Genomic DNA, 17083 nt, shown 5'->3' with positions numbered 1-17083 from the left:
AGGCAAACTATGTACACATGTGCATGAAACACATGATTCGCTTCGCATTACAATGTACGTGTGACATGAAGAATCGGCCTGCAAGATGGATTGTGTATCACATTTGTAATACAGTGTACATTTGTGTACATGTACAAGTACATGTAACTGTACGTACCAAATAGTCAGATAATAATCAACTTGAAGCTGGGGAGGAATCAGTAAAAAATTTAAAGGTCTTCAAAAAATGTTGCGGGTAATGTACTTTGTACAAATTACCTTATAATCACGATAAACTTGAAAGGGTGACATTTTGGCATCTTGGTGTTGATACAATTAGTGATTGTTAATTTAGCATGCTTTGATGTGTTCATGTGGTATCGAATGACTTCATGATGATTACGTGTATCATACACGTATGACAATATGATTAAGTGTTGCTTGTTGATGTTTCAATTGTCCGATTACATTGATAAACTGCATCTCGTTGGCAAATTCAGGTACACCATAATTAACAGCACTCAAAATCAATCAAGTGACGGTAAGAATTCCCCTGTTAAAGCTATAGTCCATCATTGCAGCTATCCGAAAAGTAACTGGTAACTGGCGTAATTATTGTTGAAAAACATACTTTGTTGAAAGAAAGTAAGGGGACTAAACTCCCTGTGAAATTATTCTTTCTGGCAAGCTGTCATTTTGAAGTACATGTAATCAACGAAAGAAGGCCTTTCCAACGGTGCTTCTTAAGACGCACCGTAGGAAATCGTTTTGTTATTCAGCGAAGCGCACGCAAGCATTGGCACGACGCACACGCACGCGCGGTTGCTATAATTCGTCGGATCAGGGCGCGACATCGCGTAGCTGCAATCGGCGCAGTGAGAACGTGTCTCGGACGCTGAATTCAGGCCCAATTCAAAACATGATTCAGCAACTTTTGATTTGAAATTGAGATCCTAGAATGCTGTTTTTCTCGGAATATAATACAGCTGTCGAAGCTGAGCTGAAACTTCATCAGGTAGGTTGTTCAGTACCCTTCTTTAGATTTTGAGCACTTTTGTTGTTTCAAACGAACAAAATGCACAAATTACAAATGATGGACTACATGTATATCTTTAATTCCATAGCTATGCTTTGACTGGAGGTGATTAATACGCCAGCTGTACCTACCAGTTACCTCTTATGTCTGCCTTTGTCTGGTGATGGTACATGTACATAGCCACAGTGTTTAGTTGAATGCGATCCAACTATTATTTACATTGTACTAGTCTGTAAACATGGTAAATACATGGCGGAAGAAGTGGAAGAAGTTATGACTGTCTGTGACTGATCAAACAATAGGAGGGTTTTAAAATGGTTATAATTTTGAAAATGACTTGAATTCATTTGTATGAATCTACTGGAAACATGCATGTGAATTAAATGTATACAACTTTTGGGGAAACCAAAACAATTTTACAGAAAGATGGAAATTTTATGTATGTTTGTGACACTAACAAAACCATCACTTTGACAAATTTTTGGAAATTGGGATTTTGGGATCATTTGAAAGGACATTTATTAAAGCTTTCAAATGATTTATTTTATTTATTTTATTCATTTCTTGTTTATCCTGGGGAGACCTTTCAGCGGAACACTGTTTTTCAAAGGTGCCCAGCATTTACAACAAGCATAGAATAGTATAAAAATAGAACAGGCATAAAAACATTACAAAGATATAATTAAGAAGTTTAATAACCAGTAAAATGAGACAAGGCTAATCACGGTTGATACATTGGCAGTAAAAAGACAAAAACAAGACATACATGCACCATGTAATATTAATTAAACTACATGTATCAGGTTCGTGTAGAGGCGCTTAAAACTTGGAAGAGTGGGAGGCAACGGAGTTATAGGTATTTTCAGTTCCCGATTTTAGGGCCTCGGAAAGTTTGATAAAATAAAAAAAATTGTCGTTAACGTTTCCCAGAGGAACTCCTTAAAAGTAGCAATGCATTTTATGAAAGCATGCAATCCGAAAGAAATTTTGAGTCTATCAGGGGTGTGAGTGACCGCTGATAAAAAATAGCTGAAAACAGCTGACAAAGGTGTAAAAAAGCTGAACTTCGGAATCTCCTATACTTTTGTACACAGCAAGTGAAGGAAAAAAGCTGAAATCCAAAACAAACAAGTCAGGTGTGTTTACAAACACAAATGCCCCGCAACCGTGACTGTTTCCATGACATAACACCACTCTATCATCAACTTACATGTACCTTGGTCAAATGGAACGTTCATTGACAGCATTAGTGTCTTCTGTAGGTTTTATATGAATTAATCCCTTATCCCTATGATCTCAGATTAAATACAAGATTTCTATTGTTTTAGCCACTGTGATCTTGACCCTTGACCTTTCGACCCCCAATGCGATAGGCTCCTTAGGATTGCCAAGGACAATCCACAAACCAAATTTGAAGTTCATATGTAAAGTACATCTCAAGATATCACGCTGACAAAATTTCTTTTGTTTTTGCCACTGTGACCTTGACCCTTGACCTTTTGGCCCCAAATGCAAAAGGCTTCTTAGGATTGCCAAGGACAATCCACAAACCAAATATGAAGTTCATATGTAAAGTATATCTCAAGTTATCGCGCTGACAAAATTTCTATTGTTTCAGCCACTGTGACATTGACCCTTGACCTTTTGGCCCCAAATGCAATAGGCTTCTTAGGATTACCAAGAACAATACACAAACCAAATTTGAAGTTCATATGTAAAGTATTTCTCAAGTTATCGCGCTGACAAAATTTCTTTTGTTTTAGTCACTGTGACCTTGACCCTTGACCTTTTGGCCCCAAATGCAAAAGGCTTCTTAGAATTGCCAAGGACAATCCACAAACCAAATTTGAAGTTCATATGTAAAGTATTTCTCAAGTTATCGCGCTGACAAAATTTCTATTGTTTCAGCCACTGTGACCTTGACCCTTGACCTTTCGGCCCCAAATGCAAAAGGCTTCTTAGGATTACCAAGGACAATCCACAAACCAAATATGAAGTTCATATGTTCAGTATTTCTCAAGTTATCGCGCTGACAAAATTTCTATTGTTTCAGCCACTGTGACCTTGACCCTTGACCTTTCGGCCCCAAATGCAAAAGGCTTCTTAGGATTACCAAGGGCAATCCACAAACCAAATTTGAAGTTCATATGTTAAGTATTTCTCAAGTTATCGCGCTGACAAGATTTATCCGGACACACACACCCACCCACCCACTAACACACCCACCCACCCACCCACGGAAGGACAAGGCGGAAACAGTATGCCCCTTCGGCTTCGCCGCGGGGCATAAAAAAGCGGAAATCAGCTTTAAAGCTGAAATTTCACACCCCTGTCTAAACAGTCATCACTTGTCCTATAATTTTGTAATTTATGTACACTAATTAAATTATTAACATTGTATCATAGGCTGTACACGTACCGGTATATTTGGCCGCTTGACTTCTGACTGGATTTTGTGCTGTCCGGGGTCAAATATTTATAAAATAAAAGTATATACATGTACATGTGGTTTTTTTTCATTTCTTTTGTTTTTGTTTTACAGATAACATATATTTGTATTTTTCCAACGCTACATAGCAAATTATGATATGCTCCCTAGAAGTCTTCACCCACCTCCCCATTCCATCTGTTCAAATATTGATTTTAATAAGCCGCATGTACATTTTGTATTTGTTACAATGTACAAATCATTTGATCTTTATCTCTACTAGAACCAGGTCTCATAACACGGTTCATGAACATAAAGTGTACACGTGTGTACATGTATGAGTACTGGTACATGTGCAATGTCATGAATGTACGTGAAATTACAATGTTCAATAGTACTTAAATGGAAGTTTCTGTCATTCTTTGTGCAATTATCAACTTTTATGACAAATTGTTTCAATAATATGCAGGGCAAAGAGTGAAACCTAATTATGCATAACCAGCTGCCTTCTGTGATGTCATCTGCATAATTAGCCTGCATTGCTATGGGTGCATTATGAGTATCTTCTTCCTAGATTTTTTTTCAGTGCTCATTTGAAATGCTCAAATTCACAAGTTCGTGTAGATACATGTGTGTACATGTGTGTACATGCTCAGTAAATGGTGTGCGGCTCCAAAAAAACAACAACTACATGTAGCTTGCTACGGTACCTTGTATGGTTATTTCACCAAACCCAACAGATCTAAATATTTTGATGGGATTAATGGCATATCTTGCCATAGTGTGCCGGATGAAATGGGGTCTGCTCATAAATCCGACGCCTCATAGGCCCGACGCCTCATAAGTCCGACAAAATGGTATCCCCCAACCAAATAAAGGCCCATACATGTAAGTCTGATGCCTCATAAGTTCAACGCCTCATACCGTAGCTCCGGCACCTCATAGCTCCGACGCCTCATATATTGTAGGTCTGATGCCTCGTACGCTTCGTTTTTCCGACATCCGCCATATGAGGCGTCGGACTTATGAGGCATCGGACTTATGAGGTGGAATAAATAAATTGTATGCCTCATAAGTCCCACGCCTCATAAGTCCGAAATTTCGGACAATATGAGGGGTCAGACCTATGAGGCGTCAGATATGACCCTGATGAAATGACCATGCAAAATGGTGATTTTATAAGCAACTTTTTTCGAGATCCTCTAAATGTTGTCAGGTCTTAATGCTCCTCTGTGATACGAATCAGTTGACAAAGTGAAGTGCTTTTATTGTCACTGAATTTAACAAAATCTGCCCTCAGTCAGGGCACACAGTGCAAGGTATTTTAATTTATTCGCCACACAAATACTAACATCAGAGGGTGATTTTATACATTTTCTAAGCATTTACTATCTTTGAGCTATTCATACATGTTTAATGGTAATTTGCGTTTGTTATATGACATGAAATGGACCGATTTATAGCTGACATCGTTCCACTGAGCTGTTCCTTGTTTTATGTCCATTGGTGCTGGAAAAACATGCAATAACGCTGTTCATTTTCAACCACCAAAGTGCAGCTCGTGGAATCTGTCGTGCATAGAACCCATACATTGTAGGTCATAAGGAGTGCCCGAGTGCCAGCTTTGTCGTGGGAAAGCATGTGTGCAATACGTACCATAGAGTACCCAAGTGTATGCATTAAGTCAACAGCTGGCTCACGACCGTTTAACGGATACATGTAGTAGAGAAAAAAACGGTGTTCGCAGCAATGGTTGGGTCTTAATCATCGTTAGTGCTGATACAAAATTCCTCTTCTCTTGAGAATGACAGTATGATACATACATGTAGCAATATCTTTTTTTCTTATAGCAATATTTTTTTTCTTGATGTTACAAGATAGATCCAAATTTTTCGTGTTCACTTAATCCACCTTATAGTAAAGCCTTCACATTGTACATGTACATTAAAATAGTTTTAAAAGATATTGCATAATCTTTGCTTTAAAACAACTACATGTACATGTATTATGTATCCCTAACAGTCCTGAATCCTCCAATTTCAATACGATTTTGCATACCCCCAGGGAGTTAGGGTTAATCAAATAATGTTTCATCCCATTATATTGAATTGTATTGTACAGTATTTGTAATTTATTGTATACATGCAGGGCCCCAATGGAAACCAGTTTTAAACTGTTTGGCATACCCTGGGTAAATAAATGTAATAAATACACAAATAAATACATTGTACATGTATGTAACAGGCTCAACTATTTCACTGGATGTTTCATACTATTATAATACAATCAAGTGGGCTATTTCATAATAATTTGGCAGTTTGGTTTTTGAGTGTTTGCAAATGATCTACATGTACATGCTATTAAAATTCATATCTCAAAATAAACATTAAATGCAAACCTACCAAAAGTGTACATGTAAATTAGCACTACAAACTCAATAAAATGATATAGGCCCCTAGATTTTAATATTTATTTTAATAGGCCTATTTATTTAGGACACAAGCTACCGCAAACTTATCTTGTCTTCTTTCCACCATGCAAACCTTCAAATCTCGACACAACTTTTATTATATGATACAACTCGAGTGAGTCAACTTTGGGAACACACCATTTTGATACCCTGGATCTTGCGTAAATTCACTGTGCACACGTGCACCACACATATCAGCCCCATGACTGTGCTGGATGCGTGGGGCTCACAATAAACGTATAACATGTATAATAGCAAATCAGTCTGTTAACTGTTTTGGTCCTCAAACACAATACACTTTATCATCGAGTAATTAAACACAAACTGCAGGGCTGCCAATTACAGACAGTGATGCATGCTGCAGCTGATGCAGAACAAATTAATGGGAAGAAAAAGGTTTCAATTCTCTTCATTTTTTTCCCCAGGTCCAAAGTACAAGACTCGTCTGGCGAAAGCAACTGAACAAAGCGCACTCCTGCTCCACCTGTACATTCAAATCAATTGCCAATCCAGTGGTCTCAGGGTTTGATGTTGATATTGAAAATGTCCTGTATTGTCCTCGCTATTAATGTCTAATGGAAACCATCAACGACGACTTCCTTTATTGCTCAATGGGTTCCACTTAACGCTGTTTCATCACACAATGACTGGTCAGTTCAGGCGACAAATTGCTTACAAATTTAATTGAATCATTTAAATTAGTATCAAAACCAACGATCTACATGTATGTTGAAATGTGCTAGCTCCTTTGTGAGAGGATTAAGAAAAAAAGGGCCCTCAATTTGCCCTATGGTTTAGCACTGAGAGCCTCAAATGCTAGTAATAATTTGAAATTCGGCAATGAGGCAACTGCCTCATGACAAATTATCTGAACAATAGCTAGCACAATGCTTTTGCCATTGAAGGGGGCCTTCGTGATAAAATTGATAGCGTGCCTCGACAAGAAAAGTGAAGTGAATAAAATTAAATGTGGAAAGTGGGAAAACAACACAAATATGGTTGCACTGGTTCATCTGAAATTTTTATAAGCAATCTACATGTATACATGTAGGCCTATTAAAACTAAATGATACAGAGTTGAAAATCAGGGTTGATATCAAAAGGAAATGGAACAATACAACGATTGTAAGTTGTATCAAGACTGCTGCCTGCAACTATCGGAAATGATCGTCAGTGTACACAGAACATCTGATTTAAAGGTCATAAATTTGCATTTCATTTTTTTAAAGGTCTTTTTATGGGCCGTATCATACCATCAAATAGTGAACAATGGGAATACTGAAGATGGGAGAGAATTCCACAGTCAGGCTGGTCTTTTACCGGTCGGTAACACAACATGCAATGGGTGACCACTTGTTGCCAATCTTGTGCCAGTACATGTACATGTACATGTACATGTAGTAGATGTGTCCGGTAGTTCTTAAGTTGGGTGCCATTAAGGGGTAAAATATTACTATAAGGCCAGTTCACACTGGACACGTGAATACGAATGCGAAATGAACCAACTGAAGTCCAGTGTGGACAACCGGTAAACTTCCCAAATTGTCAAATGTCAATTAATTGTCGGTTGTAAGTGTTACGGTCCCAATCAGTAGGTTTTACATATATGTTCGGACGCTGCAACTTTAACAATCACTCACGGTAACCTTTTCGATAATTAAATCCAATCATTTGCGAACGCGGCTTTAGACAGTTCAACAGAAGTATCTCCTATTAAATTTCAGTGCAGCTTTTAGTTTGGTTAAAATGTGTTTGTTTGTTTTGTTTTTTCAAAACCAATTCTTTAACAACAAAATCTAAATTATGCAATGAAGCAGTGCACTAAAAAAAAAAATCTAAATGCTAAATTACTTACATAGTAATGGATGTCAGTTTTGGTGTCCCTGTTACATTGATCAGTTTTTTTGGCATCCACTTACACGGTGTGTTAAAATATGTGTACATTGTACACAATTTTTTTGAATAATTTCTTTTTTATTAGGAATACACAGATAGTAGTTTAATAAATCTTAACATTTTTGATATGTTGTAATGCTTTTCAAATTCCAACCTCATGTCACACTCTTGGACCCCTGATTTATAGAATGACCCGAGATCCAAATACTTTTAATAATTACTAAAAGCTTTGTCATGAAACTCTACTACTCTAGAGAAAATAATTCTACATCTGTGCAAAATTTACTATACATGTAGTCACAAAATCACCTCAGCAAATATTTTCTGTGCACGCATGGCAAATGCAGTACGCCAAAACACTACAATATTCAAATTCTTAGTTTATTTCCTCTCAAGACTGTGGAGAGCACTGATACAGGACATAAAATGATGTTGGTGAAGATCAAAAACCAAATATTCAACTGTAGCTACATTTCCCCACGCATGATTCCATGAAAGTCACTGATTGTACCGTAGAATTTGTTGAAGACTACAATGGAAATTTATGTAAAATTTTATCAGATTTGAAACGCCAGCCAATTCCAAAGAGATTACTGATTAAGTGGCTGTGACCTGTACACGTATCAGTCACTTAAAGGGAATGTACATCATTGGCTTTTGCTTTAATTATCAGAAATGAACTATTTGAGGGGTTAGTATAATAGATCAAATTATTGTTGCACTGACATGTTTGAAGTTTTGTGTTCGGAAATGCTGGAAAAACCAAAAAACCCAAAAATGTTCAAGTACATGTAGTCTGGTTCCCTGACTCCACTGAAAATTAAATGGATCAATTTATAGATGCCGGAAAATTGTACGGTAAGGGAACCAGTCTAGCTGGCCTGTCCCCATTCATGAACATGCAACCAATAGGAAACAAAATTTGGACTGAAGAAAAAATGGTAAATTTGGAGCAGCAGTTGAAAAATAGTTAGGTTTTTCCAACGGTGGTCGGCCAACCACCGTTGGAAATGTACATGTATGCAAAAATACCATTTACTTGAAAATGACTTCACACCGGGTGCCATAATTTTACAGGATGCTTTAGACTGTCATTTACCAACATCCTGTAAGGTATTTCGTAAAAACTTGGTAGTTTTATTTTTCGATGCGTGCAAATGTTGTAATTTCCCTTTAATTGTGATATTTTTTTTCTACGCAAGCTCAGCAATGATACAACAAACGTACACATGATGTACATGTATGTATCTGTTACAAAATGTATAGTTGCTTATCACAGTAAAGGGCGCAACATTCACCCATTTTATGTACATGTACATCTTGATTCCTGATCCAAAAAAAAAAAAAACCAGGTGGTCAGAATTTTATTGTTCTCTTTTTTATTGTTGGGGGGGGGGGGGAATTTTATACCCTGGCATCCCATCGTCCACTTAGCAATAACAGATATGGTCAAATGCTCATATGCAGATCTGTTTCATTTGACCAATTCACCTTTTTCAATTTTTCATAAAGTCATCAGCCATAAATCCGTCATCTCTCCATAACCATTCAGAATATCCAGCCCTTGCCAGATGAATAATTGATGGGCCTTGCATAGGGAGCCAGTGGGCGCAATGAACATCTTGATTCAAAGACAAGGCTGGCTTGCTAGGGGCAGTTATTTTATTCAACTGCATGTGATTACAATATGACTAGAAATTGAGGACTTTCCGGTATCAAATGATCAGCATGTACTGGTGTGATTATTGAATGCAAATTTATGCTGTCTTTCAAACAACAAACCAGAGTTAAAGGGAATATACATCATTTGCTTTTGCTGTAATTTTCAGAAATGGATGGAATTGGGGGATTTGAAATATAAAGCAAATATAGTTACACTAACTTTTTGGAGGTTTTGGGTTCGAAAATGCTATAAAAACCAAGAAAAACGATCATTTTCCTGTAGTCTGGTTCCCTGACTCCATATAAGAAGAAACAGAGCAGTTTACATACATTTGGGAATTGTAAGGTCAGGGAACCAGTCTACAGTAGCTGGCTCGTACCCGTTCATAGGTTTGTAATCGATTGCAAACAAGTGCAATGGTCAATTGGGTCCAGTATTTGAAAAAAAAGCCAGTTGTTTCCAACGCTGATCGGCCGATCAGCATTGGAAATTGATACAAAAATACCACTTTTCTTGAAAATGACAGTATACCAGGTGCCATAATTTTACAGGATGCTTTAGACTGTCATTTACCAACATCCTATTAAGGTATTTCGCAAAAACTTGGTAGTTTTATTTTTCGATGTTTGCAAATGTTGTATATTCCCTTTAATATCAAGCATAATGTATATAAGGGAATACATGTACATTGTACATTTGTTATCTTGTGTACTTGGCTACTGTACAAAATGTACATGTAATTTCTTGGTCTAGGACGGCCATGTGTCTGGACAATAAAAACGCATGTCACACACTGAGGGTGATTTCGCACTGCGTTCATCGCGTGTTGCGCACGCTTGTGGAACCTGCCGGCACGCTAGCTTTGCGCAATGAGCACTGCAACGTCCAGCGCTCAGTCTCATGTCCGGCAGGACATCAAAACCGTCTGCTTGGCTGGTTAAAGTACGTTTAAAACCGGCTAGGTGCCTACATGTAGCACTGCATTCATCGCGTGTTGCGCACGCTTGTGGAACTTGCCGGCGTGCTACATTGTAGCTTTGCGCAATGAGAACTGCAACGTCCAACGCTCAGTCTCATGTCCGGTGCAGGACATCAAAACCATCTGCTTGGCTGGTTTTAAAAAAAGTATGTTTAAAACCGGCTAGGTGCCTAGTCGCAGATAATGGCCTGAGTCAACAAGTCAATTACAAGTCAAAAATTCACAAATTCACAACAATTTTTTTCAACAACAACAGCGGTGATTTACCAGCGGTTTAAAATCACCCACCTGACAGGCTCTCGACCAATAGGAATTGGTACACTGTCTCGGGAATTTATTAATAATCTGATATGAAATGTACACATAAATGAACATAGTGTTAATTAACAGAAGGGAAAAAACCCAGATTACTGAACTTGACGCTTAAAACAAATGGAGTAGTGAATTAGCGAAATATACACTCTCCACTATATGTACCGGTACACCCATCAAAATTAAAAATTCCAAGATACAAACTGACCTTATTTTCCTCTTTACTGTTTCGAGTTGACGGCAACCGCTCACAGTAGCAACCCTCCAGGAAAATCCAGCCCAAAGGTCGCTGGGACGTGTCGCTCTCAAAGTAGAAGAGGAGGTTCTGGTAGAGGGCAAAGAAGCGCTGCTTCCACTTGACCGTATCCGAGCTCTTCTTCTGGAGGTTGCCGGCGATCATGTGGTCCGTCTTAGCCCTGGTGGCAAGGTGGAGGAGTTGAGTCTCCTCGTAGCGGACGGCTTTCTGCATAGTGGCTGGCGTGGGTTGTGCACAAATTGGCGGTGGTGGCTGGAACGGCTAGAACTGTGATTAAATGTGCTTGTGAGTTTACTTGGGAGGGGGAGTCAAGATGTCTTGGTGCGTAATCCAAAGAGGGTTACGCCGCTACTCGTTCTCATCCCACGGTGAGGTCATATGTGGGTAGTACAGCAGAGGGCCTCCGTTAGTGCATCCATCAGCGTCATCACCACAACTCAACATCCTCCACCGCGGCGCTGCAGCTACTCGCAGCAATTGCTGCTCCATCCATGAACTCCCTAAGTGATGACCAAGGATACAAAATATGAGAACAAGCAAATTAGCACGAGGGCGCGAGGTAGCGACGTCGGCCGGACATTACACACGCACAACGGCCCGGCAGCCTGCCATCAATAATGATGATTTAGCACTGGACTGCGAGCGCTTGTTTATTTTGTCGTCGTTCATATTAGCCGCCTTGAAGCGCTGCGGGAAAATTCACTCGCAGCAATGACAACAAAAGGGTTTAGGATATCAGTCTTTTTACTGTCTCACCCCAGAACAGGTTTGATACTATCCAACAATTCAACTCAGAAAACGCCTCCGGTTTAAGCCAGACACAACCAGACTCCTCATGGCAATGCACATTAAAGCCTGCACAGCCAAATGCCCTGCTCATACACACATACAATCACAGAGATAATCCCTCTTGTCTATTCACTCCCTACCCAAGCAAGTGAGGCAAGGCGCGTGGCTACATTGAATGGGTTCTATTGGTGCGTCGCGTGGATGGGAGGAGCTACCATTATAAATCATCACAGATCAATGACTGCACGACGTGGACTTTGAGTGGGAATTAGATAAAGTGATCAGAGCAACATGCGCAGTTATGAGTGTGCAACAGCGTTAAGAGTTAAGCAGCACAATGTAATGTGAGTGAATACATACACTAAGTATTGATCTTTTTTTGTGTAAAAACCCTGGCAGTGTAATTTTTTTCTAAATATGGTTGACATGGACAAAAAGGTCGATTGGCACTTGCAAACAGATCGCCAGTAATCAGGGGGTCATAGAACCGCGGTTACCATGGATACATCCAGTTCATCTTGATTTTGCATATTTCCAGGCTCGTAAAAATAAATAGATCTCTGTGTGGCCGGTGATGTCTGGGTGTATAGTCGGCTGGCTCATGTATCATCAAAATTGGCTACAATTGATTGAAGGTACTTACAGGTGTAATTTTACACTAGGGAGTACATAATTGCAGAGTGTACAAGTTACATGCGTAATTCACCTGAAATTTAATACTAAATAATGATACATTTGTACTTTTGTTGTTCACTGTACTATGGGGTAGGCCTACTTTATAAGCAGATATTTTGCACACATACATTTTTGCAACATTTTTATTTTTAGTGAGAAAAAAATGCAGTAGGCCTAATCAACTTGAAAATGTGAATATCATATTCTGAAAGACACACCAGTATAGCAGTACTACTGTACATGTACAAAGCTACAGAAGCGCACATTTTTATCATGATACATACACATGTACATGTACGTGTACATGTAATTTTCAAAAAAATCTGCATTATAACACTGTACGTATGTATGTGTGTGCACACTACATGTATACATATGCTGTAGTATACATACATCATGTACATGTACGATGTTGTGTGATATTTATTTTCTGATCCATTATGATTTTTGATAATCGTATAGATCCTTTTGTTAATTAAAATAGAACATGCAACTTCAGAAACACAGAACTCCTCCTGGTACATGTAGACCTACAATTATAATAATAATAATAATAATAATAATGGCATTTATATTGCGCAAAATGCATAAACATATGTTCTAATGCGCAATACAATACAAATTACTTAAAGGATAAAACCGTACTATTTTAACCAACACTACAATACTACACCATTATTGAGTAAAACCATTATACAATCACAATTTACAGGCTAAACATCTAAATTTCAAATGAACCATTAAAAATCACCAAATGCACAATTACACATAAAAAGCCTTCTGAAATAAAAAGGTTTTCACCTCGCGTTTAAAACTCCCAATGTTTCTTGGCATCTAACGTGACCTGCACCCGATTTCACGAAGCGCTGCGACGCGTCGCAACTCGAGTTACGACGTGTAACACGTCACAACTCGAGACGCGTCGTATCTTCCATTTCACGAAAGTTGCGATGTGTTGAACGCGTCGTAAGTTCCTTGACAACGGCTTAAAACACGTCGCAAGTTAAGACGTGTCTAGTGGTCGTCGCAAAATAAGAAGAGTCATTTCTAAGCCAGTTTTATGCCATAAACATTACATTAACGAGATTATAATCCCGAAGCAATGTGTGTAAAGTTGTAAATTATAGAAAATTCATTGAATAATTATGAATTAGACCGGAATATTAGAATTGAAATTTCAAAGTACATGTAGCTATACAGTCCAATGAGAGTTTGTTTTCCTTCAAAATTGCATCACACGGCCGCCATTTTGTTTTACGTTTTAACAAATTTCGAGCTGAGATTCGACGACTCTTTGTTGAATATCAGACGACTTTTTACTGTACGCTGACTAAGTACATTAAACAGTCACCAAGTTGTGCTATAAATACACCTACATGTACATGTACGACGCATCGCACTTACGACGTGTTTTGTGAAATGGATCGCAGGACGCGTCGCAGCTACGACGCATCGCTGCGATGCATCGTAAGTTACGAAGAGTTTGATGAAATCGGGTGCAGGTAACTGGTTCCAAAGCTGAGGACCAGCTACCATAAATGCTCTCTCCCTGAGTTTATTAGAAGTACAAGGGGGGACCTGTAACTTCAGCTGGCAAGATGATCTAAGAGAATATGAGGATTCACTCAACTGAACAAGATTACAAATGTAAGTGGGTGACATTCTATGGACAGATTTAAAGACAAACAAGAGAATCTTAAACCAGATGCGATATTTAACAGGCAGCCAGTGTAAATTTTGGAGAATTGGAGTAATATGACAGTATTTTGATTCACTACACACTAGTCTCGCTGCTACGTTCTGCACTCTCTGAAGTTTCATTAAATTGCACTGCGCTACATGTGTGACCATACAATAGACTATTACAATAATCAATACGACTTGTAACAAGTGAGTGAACCCAACACTTGAGTATCCCAACGAGTAAGATATTTCCTAATATTGTAAATGTTATACATCTGATAAAAACAAGCATTACAAGTTTTATTTATATGCACATTCATCTTAAAATTTTCGTCAAACCAAAAAACAAGTGTTCTTTTTGCCCCGTGAACAAGATGGCGCATATTTACCAAGAAACACCTTGTTTTACACAAGTTTGTATAAAAAAGGTTGGTGGATCATGTTTTCATGTTTTAATGACCAGAAACATCTTTTTGGAAATAGATTTTTGTTTCTCAACTTTTCCACACGTAGATGTGTACATTATTTAATCTCTTGTTGTATACAAAATTGCTGTGGAACAATGCTTAACATTTCTGACGCAGCTGCAGCATGTACACAAAATTATCATTAACACAAGTTTCATACTTGTACCTTACCTCTCATACAGGGGAATGTTATTGATGGCCCCCTATTTATTTGCTGCATTCTAAGTATGGTTTCCTTGAGCCAAGTGACACTGAATTTATGAACTGACCAAGCCTGACTGTCCACACGCCACTCATGATTAAGGACATCAAGAGAGTGCAGCATGGCTTTAAACGCACCGGACTGAGGGTAATAATTGGTCAACATCTCTCGTTTTCACAGGTCAACTCAATTACATGCAGCCACAGGTTCCCTGGAATCCAGCAATGCACACGTGTGCACGTCAAGATTTTTTGATTTTCTGATCTAGACCTCGAAATTTTGAAGACCTTTCCCCAATATTTTATACTATACTTGCCCTTCCACAATTTTTTTTTCTTCCTTTTAAAAAGGCAATGCTATTATTTGTTTAAATGCTATCCTTGAATATGCATGCACGTTTTTTGTCCATTTATTTTCAAGTTTCATTTTGCCATTTTCAAGGGAATTTTGGTACTTTTGGTTTCATGCTAATGCAAATTTCCATATTCATGAACAAAAGTGTGATGTCATTTCAGGCAGAAACCCGTGCCCCAATTAACCCTACGTGTATTTCCAAGTTTGTTTTTGTCATTTTCAAGGGTATTTTGGTGCTTTTTGGTTGTACATGTACATGTACCGGTAAATGCATGCATGTTAATTAATGTAAATTTCCATATTCATGAGCAAATGTTTGATGTCATTTGGTGATTAGGTCTTTCGACAGTACATGTACCAGTTATGTGGCAGTAAGACAATGAACAAACTTTTCTCACAATTTTTTTCAATGAGAACATTGAGTTCACACATCACAATTTGAACAGAAAACCCCTCAACTGAACAGTGTCTTCCTGAAATGACATCACAGCAACAGCACCCTCAGTTGATCGGCAATAAAATTAACCAAAAAGGGATGTCAAATACTTTTCATATAATGAGCAGTAGAAAGTTGCACAAAATATGTTCCTAAGCTGAAAAATTCATTTCGTGAACCCTTTAAAAATTTATATTCGTGCCCTTCAAGACTTTCGTTTTTTTACCTCATGTTTTTGACTTTTGGTTATCAGCAACTCTCTGGGCAAAAGCAAACTGCACAAATTTCTTTGTGGTCGCAGTTTGCAAACAGATTTGTCTTACATGTAAATCAGACAACTGATTCCTGGTCAGAACATTGTTGATACTAAAAAGGGGCCAGAACTTCGTCCCAGAGAACTGAATGATTGTCAGGCCGTTTTTTTCCCCCTTCAAAGTAATTATTCCATAACTAAACATGGGCCGATCTGTTTGGTCAATGTTTCATTCAAAAGTGAGTATCTTTTTGGAGCACTTGAACTAAACTGTAGCAGTTTTATAAAAAAAGTCTTTATTTGGCCACGGACCCTTTAAAATCTACAAAGTGTTACAGACAAAATTAACAAACCAATATATGAGGCTACGTTTCTATTAATGTTTTAATTTGTGTCAAAAGTCATCCAAATTTATGAGTGAAAAGCTCACTACTCAAGACTTAGAGATACTTAGAGATTGTCCCGATAATTTATGTGTATTATTTTTATCTACAAAAAGGTGAACTATCTTTTTTTATGTAACCAAAGAAAAAGCATAGGCCTTCTGGACTTGAATCGACTGTGATATTCGATTGTAATGATTGTTCAAAAACCACTGTGTGAGGTTTCAAACTACTGCAATGCTGCCCAAACCAGAAAACTGCAATATCGCCCAAAATAGTCAAATTTGCACATTAATTTTTTTTTACATACCGGTATATAAAATGGACTACGGCATAAAAAGCGAAATCAAAAAGGTTAAGCAGGGGACAAGTTACACTGCGATAGACAAACGCATGCATCCTTAATGAGGCATTGCCATTTTATGTATACATTAGAGTGGGTATTTGTATGAATAAATTATAAGCTGCCAGGCGGCATGCTGAATGATTGATTGCACTTTTCCTGTTTTCTGGTTATTGCCAGCCTGGAACGATTTAGATCCAGAGTAAGCATGGTAAGTATGGGTAAAATACGCGTACATAATTTAAGCATAAATTTGTTATTTCAATTCATTTATTTCTTAGTTTCGTTTCCGATAGAATTCACAAGAATTAATACCTTGCTATTTTTTTAAAATTAATTTTAGCAATTTCCTGTTTTATTTCCAACATTTTTTTTTTTAAATGAATTTAGATTGAAAAGTAACTGGGTTACTCTACAGGGCAAGTAAAAATAACCAAACCTAAATGTAGGGACCGTTGTTTTAGGGAAGTTCTGCATGT

The 17083-nt window shown here is 38.0% G+C and overlaps 1 protein-coding gene across 1 annotated transcript in view; it reads right to left on the bottom strand.

Moving 5' to 3' along the window:
- The window catches only part of LOC119740895 (ras-specific guanine nucleotide-releasing factor 2-like), an 83524-nt gene that overhangs the window by 63007 nt on the left and 3434 nt on the right, over positions 1 to 17083 (bottom strand). The window contains exon 2 of the mRNA XM_038216367.1: positions 10972 to 11519. Within this exon, the coding sequence (XP_038072295.1) occupies positions 10972 to 11232 (261 nt within the window). The 5' untranslated portion in view covers positions 11233 to 11519. The remainder of the gene's footprint in view (positions 1 to 10971; positions 11520 to 17083) is intronic.

Source organism: Patiria miniata, unplaced genomic scaffold (genome assembly GCF_015706575.1).
Source record: "Patiria miniata isolate m_02_andy unplaced genomic scaffold, ASM1570657v1 HiC_scaffold_5, whole genome shotgun sequence".
In the NCBI taxonomy this organism is placed as follows: domain Eukaryota; kingdom Metazoa; phylum Echinodermata; class Asteroidea; order Valvatida; family Asterinidae; genus Patiria; species Patiria miniata.
Note: the sequence above shows the minus strand (reverse complement) of the source record. Positions and strands in the feature narration are given on the sequence as shown.